An 11,792-nucleotide genomic window follows, 5' to 3' on the forward strand; every position below is an offset into this window, starting at 1 on the left:
TGCCATATTTTGATAATAAGCTGACCGCAACACACCATGGAGGCCCCAGTTAAGGTCTTTGTGGCTCAAAATCTCCATGATTCGGAGACTATGTTCTAGAACCTCAAAATGCCACCAGCATCCAGTCATGAAAGCTAAAGGGTTTTTTGGGGGGAAGATTATGTATGGTTAAAATGATCTAAAATGTCTCCAATATTATCAAGTTACTGCAAAACTTCCACACGATACTTTCTAATAGAGCAACACTTGTCGCACAGTATCACATATTTTACCGCATGTAGTTATGTTCTAATGTCATTGTTAACAAAACAGAGGCAGCAGCACATTAAAGCCAACTGCCTGGTATTTGCAGAGGCAGGCTCTTCATGGGATGCTGCAATAAAAAACACAGAGCCTCATTTTTGAGAGTCTTATAAGTATTCATCAGGCCACAGGCCCTCAATGGTGCTCGCACTGCACTAGGAAGGCCTTCTCTGTGCCAGGAGCAGAAGGTAACTAAGGGGAGGAAAGTGCCCGTCTGCTTGAGGTTTACACTCTGGTGCTCCAGGGGGGGCTTTTTTCAATTTTAAAGGCAAGACTCACTTCTGAACATTCCTGATTTGTATTTACAAGGTTATTGATGAGAAAGATACGATATTTATTTCCTAGCACAGCACTTTAGACCCTCAGCTGCCTACTTTAATCTCAGTGCTACTATATTAAGCCAGTCATGTCTCCCTCGACCTTTCTGCGGGTAATCGTAAAACTAGACAATGAGAGCCTTTATAGCATAATGTTGAAGGATGAAAAGAACCCATGTGTCTGGATGCAGAAAGTACTCATAACTGTTAGACTACATTACACCCAAGCTGAAGTGAAACAGAATCTTTGACTATTTGGGATTTCATCAAGATCCCAAATCTTTGGTTCAGCTATTAGGATATGACTAAATAACACTGTGCATGTTTACTAAAACGACAAACTTAGTCTGATACTCCCATCAATAATATCAGGTTGTCAAAAATGTTTATACAATCTAAATACAGAGGTCCCACGTCTTTTTTTGACAGTCCTATTACTAGTTCTTCATCCTTGTGACCTTACATGACCTTCCACCATGTTTTACCCTCGACATGACCGAACAAAATAATCTGCAAAACCACCAGAAAGTGCACCAAGTCTGTCTGTCTCTGGGTCTGGGAGCGGGACCAGACTCACATACCCCCATAAAAGATCTTCCTTCTGACGGTCAGCAACACGTGGCCGTTTCGAGCAGCCGTCGTCATGAGGTCCAAGACCTGCTTGTGTGACTTCCCTTTCACAGGGGTCCCGTCGATGCACATCAGCTCGTCAGCAGCACGGAGCCGGCCGTCCCTCTCGGCTGCGCCCAGGGGGATGATGGCCCCGATGTAGATCTGATGAGGAAAGCGCAGATGGGTCCATGTAGCCTACTGAGATCAGTACCAATGCGTGTTTGTCAAGTTGTCAAGTTCTACTATGTCAAGTCCTACTCCTGAAGGCTAGAATCTTAGAAAGTGGCCATTCTCCACTAGCGACCACAGTGTGCACTCCCGCTGCATCCTCAGCACAGAGGACAACGAAGACCGGAAATACCGTTGCCCTGGAACTTCTAAAGTACCATCGCCACCATTACAACAAAACAAAGACATTCAGCTCAGAAAAAGCAATTCTTTGGAGTAGCTACGAAAGTTAAAACAAAAATAAAGAGTTAGTGAAGGCCTGCAGGGAAAATGGAGTCCTAGACAGCAGGCTCACAGCAGCTGGGAGGACCGCACCGTGCTCCCACCGCAGGCGGCCCCCAGTACAGGGCCAGTGCACACAACAGAGAAACATTTCCCACTCCCTCATGGCAAAGCCGTAAGTATTCAAGGGGAGCTGAGGGGCCTGTGTGTCCGCTCTCCTAGGGGAACAGAATGAGTTCATTCTGCCTGGCAGCAATCAGAACCCTATCATCAGTGAATCCTGAATGTTTGGGCTAGCTTTCCAGCGGCTAAAACCAGCTCTAGATGAAATAAAGGTTCCCCCAGGTAGATTTAAGATAGATTCAGTAACCTAGGAAATAAGCAAGCCGAAATACATCTACCACCAAAACCAACCTTCTTTACCTCTGCCCTACGCAGGGGCTTTACCATCAACTTTGTCTCTGGCTATTGCTATAACCGAAGCCAATATGACTATTTAGAACACATTTTAGACAGCGCGAATCAACTGTTCTAAACAGACAGAAAGCAAGCCGTCATTTTAAAGGATTATTGTTACCTAACTTCCAAGATGAGATAACAATGCAGTCCTTCACAGTACTGCACAGAAGAAGGCAGAAAACGTAAATGTTCTTCAATTCTAAAATGCACATTTCTCTGTCATTCAAACTAAGGGCAAAGCTTAAAAGCACTACATTGTTCTCTAAATTAACTTTCCGTGAGAATTGTGCCTCAATAAAATTCTAGATTTAAATTCTTTGCAAACATAACTCTTATGCTTTCTGGACAGAAATGCTAATCATTCTACATTCTCCTAGTTTCTTAGTAACAGATGAAATGACATGCAAAATACTGAGCCCACAACATTCAGAAGCTAGTGATTAGAGCAAACAAGACTTCAGATTGTAAGCTATCTTCCTTCTCTATGAAATCTATAATTTCTTGAACAAAGGCAAAGGCAAATAAAAAATTAAAATAAGCCTTAAGCCATACATAAGTAAATGCATTAATCACTGTCCAATTTATAGCTGACATTCACTTTATACCTGTAATGTTCAGCCTCAGCTGCACTTGAGCGAGGGAGTAAGAAAGGAACAGAGAAGCAGCTCCTTCCTCCTATCAGCGGAAGCACCAGAGAAAGCCTTAAGAAGATCAAACAGGAAGCCAAACATCCCATTCCACAACCTGCCACCCGAATGCATGGCAATCATCAAACCCCAAGGGGTTCACACTCACAGATTGGTCGGGTCCGTCTCCTCCCAGAACCCTGAAGCCAAACCCGGATTCCTGCTTCCGAAGAAAAACATCCAAGTCTTTGGTGTTTGGTGCTAAGGAAACCAGAAAAAGGTTGATTTAGTATATTTTACTTATGAGGATATATGATTTACTTTGAGTTGTTATTATCAGAGTAGATCATATTAGATTTTGATAAAATAACCTGGGAACTTGGTATGTGAAAATTTACACAAGCGCTTAACACTAGAAAATAGTCAACATCAGACGCTGTTTCGAGAGCTGAAAAAACCTGTTATCAAGTTTGCTTAGGAATCTCGAGCCTTGTAATTCAGTTACCCTGCCATTAACTTCTAAAAATTTCAAATTGATATTAAGTTTAGAATGTTCTAATCCAAGTTTGATAAGTGTAACTATTTTGACAGATGCAAATTATCTAAGTAGATACATGGGTAAGGTACTTTAAATCCTAGGAAAGGCGTGGGGAGAGGACTCATAAAACACCTCATTTCTACTTCTAAGATAGCACCTTTATCTCAAAGTATCCCATGTAAACTGCTGAGCCTAATTTTGCAAAATGATGTAATTTTGAAAGAGAATAAAAACAGCTAGCACCTATCACTGGCCCATTCTCTAGCTGGGGGACTGAAGGGCCATTCACTGGGTGTCGCACAGCAGGTACATGGCAGGTAGAAGTGAAGTTTTAATCCAGACTGATTCCCAGGGGCCAGGCTCCTAACCCTCACTATTCTGCCCACAAAGGGCACATAAAAAAGAGAGATACTCTATGTTCTTTAGAAACAATGTCCTTTGCTTCTTTGCTTCAGAAGATGACTCTTACTGCTTGCACAATAGAGACTCAACGTGGAGACCCACCTCCAGGGTGGCCTCCAGAAACAGGACATGGCTATGTAACTGGACTCGGCTACTCTCAGGACTGAGGGGCTGGGTCCATGAAAGAACTGAACAACTCAGCTTCTGGATTGTATAACTTCCTGACAAATCTGTCACCCCAAGATATGTTTTGGCAAAAGGCTGGTGACAGGAGAGTGGGTGCTCTGAAGGACATAGGCTGCTCTTGAAAAAGACATTTACAGTCAGCGCCTTAAGAGTGTGGGCCAGGAAGGCTTCCTCTCCTTATCTCATTTCAGGGGTCGAGGCAGAATCTCATCAGCATGTCTGTGTGCCAGGCTTCCCTGGGAAGCTCGCTAACAGACCTGCCCTGCCTACCTGTCCAGCTCCAAAGTCCTCTGTCTTAGCTCAGCTCTTCCTGTGGCAAATGCAGCCCTGGGGGTTTTACTCAGCCATGGGGGGGGGGTCCCCACACATCAGGCATACTGCTATTCTTACACTTTTTTGTTTCTTCTCTCTTCAAAAGTCTTTGGATAAACATGTCCTATGAGACTCCTAGAACTTTAGAGATAAGAAGGCACGTGGACTCAGCTAGATTCATGTCTGAATCACTTGACACAGAGATTTGAATAATTTATACCAATATCTGAAAAGGTACAGGCAGTGAATGGGACATTTAAAAGATTCTCCGCAGTTGCACTCAGATTACTGCTTTGCTGTGCTTACGCCTGTCATCTTTCTAAACACTACCAAGATAAAGATTTGCAACTGGTTAAGTACAAAGACCTAATATTGCCATCTGTATACATCTTTTCCAAGGTAGATTCAGATGCTCTTAAAAAAACAAACAAGAAAACAAATGAAATCATTCCTACCTAAATCTGCAACTTCGCTCTGGGACAGACTTACCGGTAGCACACAGGTTTGCACCAGAGGAGTGCCTCGGCACGCCTCTCGTCTTCTCCCGCTGCACTTCGCAGCGGCCACTCCGGCCCCTGTGCAGAGTGCACACGCTTCCTCCGACCGCCCATCCGCTGACTCACCCTTCCTACTCCCACCAGGGAAGTCTTCAAAAACCTAAGTCCAAAACTATTGCCCCTGAACTTAAAACCACCCTGTGGCTCATCTGGATGACACTCCAGCCCCCTTCAGGATGTCCTCAGGACCCGCCACAACTTGCTGCCGATCTCCCTCTGGCTTCCTGGCCAGCTACCCGAGCCACACTGAGCTACTTGCAGAACCCAGGTATCAAGGACAGCGTGTGTGGCCTCGCGGGGCAGCAGCGCAGCACTGGAGCAGCTCGGGATGAAAGAAACACGCTGCCAGTGCACGTGAGAGGTCCGGAGGGGCTCAGCGAGCGAGCCCTCGGGCAGTCTCACTGCCGGTTAGAGCCAGGGCCAGGGACGACGGGCAGTGGAGGCTCTGGGTGGGTGGGGGCGGGGGGGGTGTGCACTGGGGGTGCTCCACCATCTGGTGTGAGCGAGGCTGTAGTGACCTTCCTTGGCGACTGTTGGGGGGGCTCCACAGTTCCCGCTAATCAGAGCATCCTACCTCTCGCCCCTATTCTCACCGAGCTTCCTGCTCACCTTTACAAGGTGTTTTAGCCCATTTTGCTGGTCTGGCCATAATGTCTGCCGTTCTCAGCAGATACTGGCTTCCCAGTGTGCTCCCCACACCAGACTTTTGCCGTGGGGAGAGGCCCCTGCCCGAGTCTACATGGTAGCCTGAGCAGCAGGAGCCCTGCGCACCCAGACAACAGCCCTGAGAACAAAGGCCAGGCACCCCACAAACGTGCACATGCGGTTCCTGTTCTTCCCCTGGGCCTGTCTCAGAGCCAGCCTTCACCTTTCTGAAGACTTGATTAAGATTTAACTTCCTGTGTTATCTGACACACTTCGCCCCCCCCACCCCCACCCCCGCACTGGGAAGCACTGACTATTTCTCTCCTCAGACCCCAATTTATCTAGTTCCTTCCATTCCCGCAGCTGGTAGGCTTATTTGTACATGCGGGACAAATGCATCGTGAACCTAAGTCACAATGAGGTGAGAATGAAAGATGACTTTCCAATATTGTTGCGAAAGACGGGAAGGTGCCAGCTTTTAATTTCCCTTGGACTGTGTGTTCCTGAAGTAGCCTGCAGCTACTTACGTTTATCTTCATATAAAGTCTTAGACTTCAGGTAGACCTCAGAAGGGTCCGGTTTCGGGGATCCTGACCGGATAATGCTGGGTGGGAAAGGCATAGGCTGGGGAATGGGCTCATTGACGGCCTCCAAGCTTCCAGAACTTTCCTTTTTATCTGTTTTCTGAAATGAAAAAAATGCCTTACTTAGCATCCACACACACACAGCTGATTAGTTTATAAATCTATTGTGTGAACCGAGTATGCCAACAGGTCAGAGGCGTCAGGGCAAAGTCACGGCAGGTGCAGGTACAGAAATTCACTTTCAGTTTTTGGCTGAAACATATAACTAAGTTAGAAATGCTCCTAAGACTGGGAGTGGAAGGCGAGCGCCGTCCTTTTCCCTGCCGTCAAGACACGGTGACTTTCAAAGCGAAACAGGTCTGCAAGGCAGCGGCACTTCTGCGGGATGCAGAGGGAGCGCCACACCGACGTTCGCAACTCCCTCCACCCCCTCGGTGAATTTAATTCCAGGAAGATGTTGAAGACAGTGTTCTTGCTAAGAAAACGGAATAGGAAGTGTTAACGCTAATTCAGGTTACAGCGATAACACTGAGAAAGTGCTGTGCGGCCAGTTCTAATCATTAACAAGAAAGGCAAGGCCAGGCGGGCAGATAAGGGGAAGCAGAGCTGCGTATTTGAATATTTTTCCTACCCAGAGAGAACTTTCCTCAAATAATAGTCATGCAAATGACTTCTTGAATGAATTTTTGAAAACGAAATCCAATAAATAGCCTAATAAAGTAAACGCCATTTGGGGGACCACTTGTTCTTCTCATTTGTTGTAGGGGCAAGAGGGAGTCAGAGATGACTGTGGCAGAAGAATACTGCAGGCCAGAATGCCAGGGAGTGGCGAGGGGACGGTCACCCGAAGTGCTGGGCCAGAGCAGTGCTGGGGCCCGGCCCCGGCAGATGGCAGGGAGGACGAGGAGCACAGGGGCTCTCCCCTCTGCCCACCTGCCCCAGGGTCTGCCGGGAGCACTGAGGGTTCAGCAGAGACTTCCGTGGGTGACGAAGCATCTGGGCCGCTGGCATGTGTTATGGAAGAGGTGATAGCAGAGGAGTTCGCAATGACCTCTGGGAGCCAGAGCGCCAGGAAACGGCAGCATGTGAGCTGCAGGGGAGCTTTGATGCACGGGGCCCGCGTGCCACAGTCTATGCAAGTGCGGAATGTTTCCTTCCACTTGATGTGTAAAGCGGGAAAGTTGCAGAGGGTCCTGGCTGCTGGGCTAGAGAGAATGAACCCCTTTTACAGCGGATGCTTTTTCCTCTCACAGCCTCTGGTTTATGGCTCCTTCAACGGTGCGATGACAGACTCCAAATCAAGCAAATTAGAACTAAATTATGATTTGGAACACAATGACGCTCTTTCTATCCAAACGTGTGAGGACTGAAGGAGCCGCCTGTGTGCCCCTACCCGTTTCTCCCACAACAGCACTATCTGGCCCAGTATTGTCCAGGGCTTATTCTCTAGGGAGGTCCTGAAATGGGCCACTCGGCTTTTTAGAAAAATGCCAAAGAGCAGCTGCCAGTCTGACAGCTGAGACGCTGACAACAAGCAAACTGAGCATGGCCACCACTGCCCTGGAAAGTCCTGTGTCACCCTAAGTGCAAGGAGGTTATGGAAGTGTGGGCGTCACAGAACCCAGGAACTGATGTGACACCCCCGACTCCGGTGTTTGGGCTCCGCGCCAAGAGGCCGTGAGTCGCCTGGCCCAACACGAGGCTGCTTCTCCCCCTTGCTCCTCCGAGACACAAGTCAAAGGGCCCCGCAGTGGACATTTCATGGGTCTCCACTGTGCTAGTCAGAGGACAGGCCTGGGGCCGTATGTGGTCCGGCCCTGCTCTGGCAGAAAGCGGTATCCCCGAGAGCTCGGCTCCCCTTCGGGCTGTGCCACCCTTACGCTCCTGGAGTCACCGCACAGCCCGCAGGGGCCTCCCGCCTGCTGCCCACCCAGACGGCGGGCGGGCTGCCCCCAGCGGGGAAGCCCCCTCTCCTGGAGTGTCGGGAAGCAACACCTGAGGGCCGCAGTATACTCACCATCTTCGCAGCTTTCGTCGGTGAAGGAGGACCTTAAAAGTAAACAAAAGAGTCAGATTTTAAAACCAGAGGAAGCATTCTCAGATCACGGCTGTCCCCCTGATGCTTATGACAAAACTAGTTTCAGCTGTTACTAGGCCGGGACGTTCCCACCTTTCCTATGTACCAGGCATTCGCCAGCTAAGCTCTCGTTTCGTTTCATTTCATGGTGACCTATCGCACAGATGTTCCAGCTTACAGATAAGGTAAACAAAGGCCCACAGACTGACATTACTGCCACCATCATACCAACAGGTAGCAAGACAGGAAACCGGCATCGAGTCTGGCTGATGCCAAATTTTGGACTCGGGGCTATATGCGCGAAAACCCGGGAAAACTCCCCCCCCCACACAAAAATTCACACCACACACAACATCTACACTGTGGCCAAAAGAAAAAAAACAAATAATTAAAGGAAATGAGAACAAAGAAAAACACCCCAATGAAAACAAACTGCTCTCTGGCCTCAAAAATAAAAACTACAAGTCAGAGAAACAAAAGAGCGAAGGGCCCAATTTTATTCGCTTAGGTATGGATTTATGGAAAGCCATAGGTATGGGTTTAGGAAAGCCTTATTATAATGTCGCTTTGTGATTAGTCCTTGGCGCTGGCTTTATGATGTCTGGGGAGCAGTTTATACCAGCTGATGACCTTGGAAAATAAAAAGTGTGTTTCTCTCACATGAGCACTGTGGGTTTAATTAACATTTACAGAAAGATATTAAAGCTGAGAAAAGCTTTATGTGTTCAAGCTATCGCGACTGCTTTTCCAGGGTAGATTAACGTACCATTCAACATTTTGCTTATTCCCTGAGATGCTGGCCCCTTTCAAAGTATCTTTAGAACTTTACAGAGTTCCAGATGAAGTAGCACTTGCGAACAGAGCCAAATTCTATTACTGTCGTCGACAGGCAAAATGAAATTTAGAGGACATATTTTGTTTGAAGGTGCACAATCTTGGACTCTCCAATCATTAGAGACATAAATCAGATTTTAAAGAGAATATAAAGAAAAGAAATTCCTAAGAAAAAGGAATGAGACCACTAATAACTACCCCCAACATGGATGCAAAGGATGCCACCTCCTGGCATGGCCAGACTGCAGGAAAGTGCACACTCATTACCAGCTAAGTCTGCTGGGGGTGACACATCGCCGCCTGGAAGGAGGACAACGAACACAAGCCCCACACCCAGAAGGCTGCTGCTGGGCCTCCACTTACCTCCTCTTAAGATCAGCAACGGCACATCTGCACCTACTGGAAACTGCTTGAGCACCTCCACCACCTGGAGATGTGTTAAATTCTGCACGTTCTGATGATAAATTTCCTTAATTATATCCCCTTTCTGTAGGCCTTGACACCACTGACTGTCCAAGATCATCTTCACCTTCTGTCCAGTGGGGCTGTCGGCGATTGCGAAGCCGAAGCCTTTCGGGCCCTTAATCAGAGGGATGGTCACGAGCTCAGGCTGGGAGCTGCCCGACGAGGCCATGGACGCTCTCTGCTCGCTCAGATCCACTGGCCCATTGAGACGATCACTGACCGGTGCGTGCCCAGACTTTCCATTCTGGTCTAGAACCATTGTTCCTGACTTAAAATCCTGAGTATTCATGCAAGTCTCTCCCTTGGGTAGTGTCTGTCCATTGATAACGGGGGCAGCGGCAACAATGTCCACAATGGGGTCCTCGTTGTCATCAGGAAGCGGGTAACCTCGGCATAAAGTGAGGTTCACATACTGGCTGACAGGCACCAGCTGGAACATCTGGACAACATCTGCATGGGTGTGACCAAGGACACAGCTGCCATTGATGTCTACAATAACATCACCTGGTGAAAGAGAGCCATGATGGCAAGATTAAGATCACCCTACAGGGTTAATTTTTGCTGGGGGGTGGGGAAGAAACCAAGAAAAAAAATAGCTAAATTAAGCATTAAAACATGATTTCTGGAAAACTTACTATTCATAAACAGACAAAAGGTAGTCTGAACACAAACATGTCATTCTCCCTTCTGTGACTCCACTCTTAAAATATGGAGATATGTAAAATCTTATTATCTTTGCGCAGAGTTGTAAGCTCAAGTGAATTATTAGAAAAAGGAAAAATTCCCTTTTTTTTGAAGATTTATTTATTTATTCATGCGGTACTGGCCAGAGGTGCTGGGGTGGTGAGAGGATTCACCAGAGACAGAGTGGGGAGAAAAACAGGCAGATCATGGAAGTCCACTGCTGAGGGGAGCAGCAGGGGGGTCAGGAGAGGTCTTCCGCGCCATGTGGTCACCTCCAGGGCAGGGGATGGAAATGGCGGAAGTGGCTGTGGCCAGCTTCACAGTGCTGTGCTTTTAACTTGCTGCGCCCCCAGGAAGGGCCCTGAGAATTCCTTTTTAAGATCTTTTTATTCGATGTGATCTTTAGATACCCCTGCCAGCGACAGCCACTGCCGTGCACCCACCACCAAACACCCCAGTGTCCATCACAGTCCATGTGCTTCCTCCCCTTCATTCTTGCCCCTCCCCGACCCCCCAAAACTCATTATTGTTCATACGCCCCCTCCCCTGCCCCCACCATAGCTAAGGCCACATCTCAGTATTCAGCACACAGAAGAGAAGCAGTAACTCCACAGGGTTATTTACAAAAGGCAATCTTTCAATATTGCCTTATTTCTTGATTTTAAGAAACGGATGATTACAACATACTCAAAAAGTCATTCCTGCTTGAAAAATGTAGGACTGAAAATTATAATAAACTTCATTTATGACCAGATTCTCTTTCCACATCCTTCTCTTTGTAGAGATTTTCAATTTACTGTTACTCAGATTGCAATGGGAGAAACCAGCAACCAAAAGTCAACACAAGCAAAGAAAATACTTTTTTAAACACTGAAAAGTCAGCAGAATTAAGTTCTGAAGTGTTGGCTGTGCACTCATGATTTCACATTATGATGACCACTTGAGTTGCAGAATCACTGCCACTAGACATTCATCAGTGGTATAGATTTTAACATAACCTTAAGTTTTAAAATTTGTCCTCTGGTACCTGACACATTCATGCTTACAGCATATGATTATTTTAAAGGTTACTGCCAAATAAAGGTGCTTTAATTTATTCTGATTGCATGCAGGCTTTAAAAAATCAGAATGAGGTCCTCCCTGGTGGCAGTGGGTTAAAGCACAGCACTAAGAAGCGAAAGCCACTTCAACATGAGTTTGATCCCTGCCTGCCCCGGAGGTGACCCACATGGCACAGCAGCCCTCTCCTGACCCCCCTGCAGTGTATTTGTCAATCTGCCTGTTCTGCTCCCCACTCTTCTCTGGCGAATCCTCTCACACACCCACCCCACCTCTGGCCTGTACCCCAGTTCTGTATGCATAAATAAATCTTAAAAAAAAATCAAAATGAGTGGTATTAAAAACACAAATTAGTCTGTGGAAATTTCATAATCTAAGAAGATAGAGATTACACTATTTAACCAAACTTTTATTTCCTCTCCCTTGCTGCTTAAAGTTTCCAAAATTATCCTGGAAGTATTGTGTTGCTGGGCAAATTAAATGACAATTGTTTGGGACGGAGCCCTGTGGAGTTGGTGAGTCCTGCCAATACGTGCAGCCGCTGAGAGAGCTGCTTCACAGGCATGTGTTGCGATGTCACAATTGAAAACTAAGGAAAACCATTTCCGGTGTGTTTCAGTCTCCACTTTGCCAATCTTACAAAGTAATAACGGCAAGTTACAAATGTTTTTGAGGACTACTA

General features: G+C 46.9%; 1 protein-coding gene across 1 annotated transcript in view; it reads right to left on the reverse strand.

The window, feature by feature from the left end:
- MAGI3 (membrane associated guanylate kinase, WW and PDZ domain containing 3) overlaps positions 1–11,792 on the reverse strand; it is a 180,499-nt gene that overhangs the window by 24,082 nt on the left and 144,625 nt on the right. The window contains exons 10-14 of the mRNA XM_004689636.2: positions 9,266–9,871; positions 8,009–8,040; positions 5,935–6,091; positions 2,937–3,028; positions 1,202–1,394 (exon numbers count right to left, since the gene is read on the reverse strand). Coding sequence (XP_004689693.1) covers positions 1,202–1,394; positions 2,937–3,028; positions 5,935–6,091; positions 8,009–8,040; positions 9,266–9,871 — 1,080 coding nt within the window. The remainder of the gene's footprint in view (positions 1–1,201; positions 1,395–2,936; positions 3,029–5,934; positions 6,092–8,008; positions 8,041–9,265; positions 9,872–11,792) is intronic.

Source organism: Condylura cristata, unplaced genomic scaffold (genome assembly GCF_000260355.1).
Source record: "Condylura cristata isolate star-nosed mole 26May11 unplaced genomic scaffold, ConCri1.0 scaffold00026, whole genome shotgun sequence".
Classification (NCBI taxonomy): domain Eukaryota; kingdom Metazoa; phylum Chordata; class Mammalia; order Eulipotyphla; family Talpidae; genus Condylura; species Condylura cristata.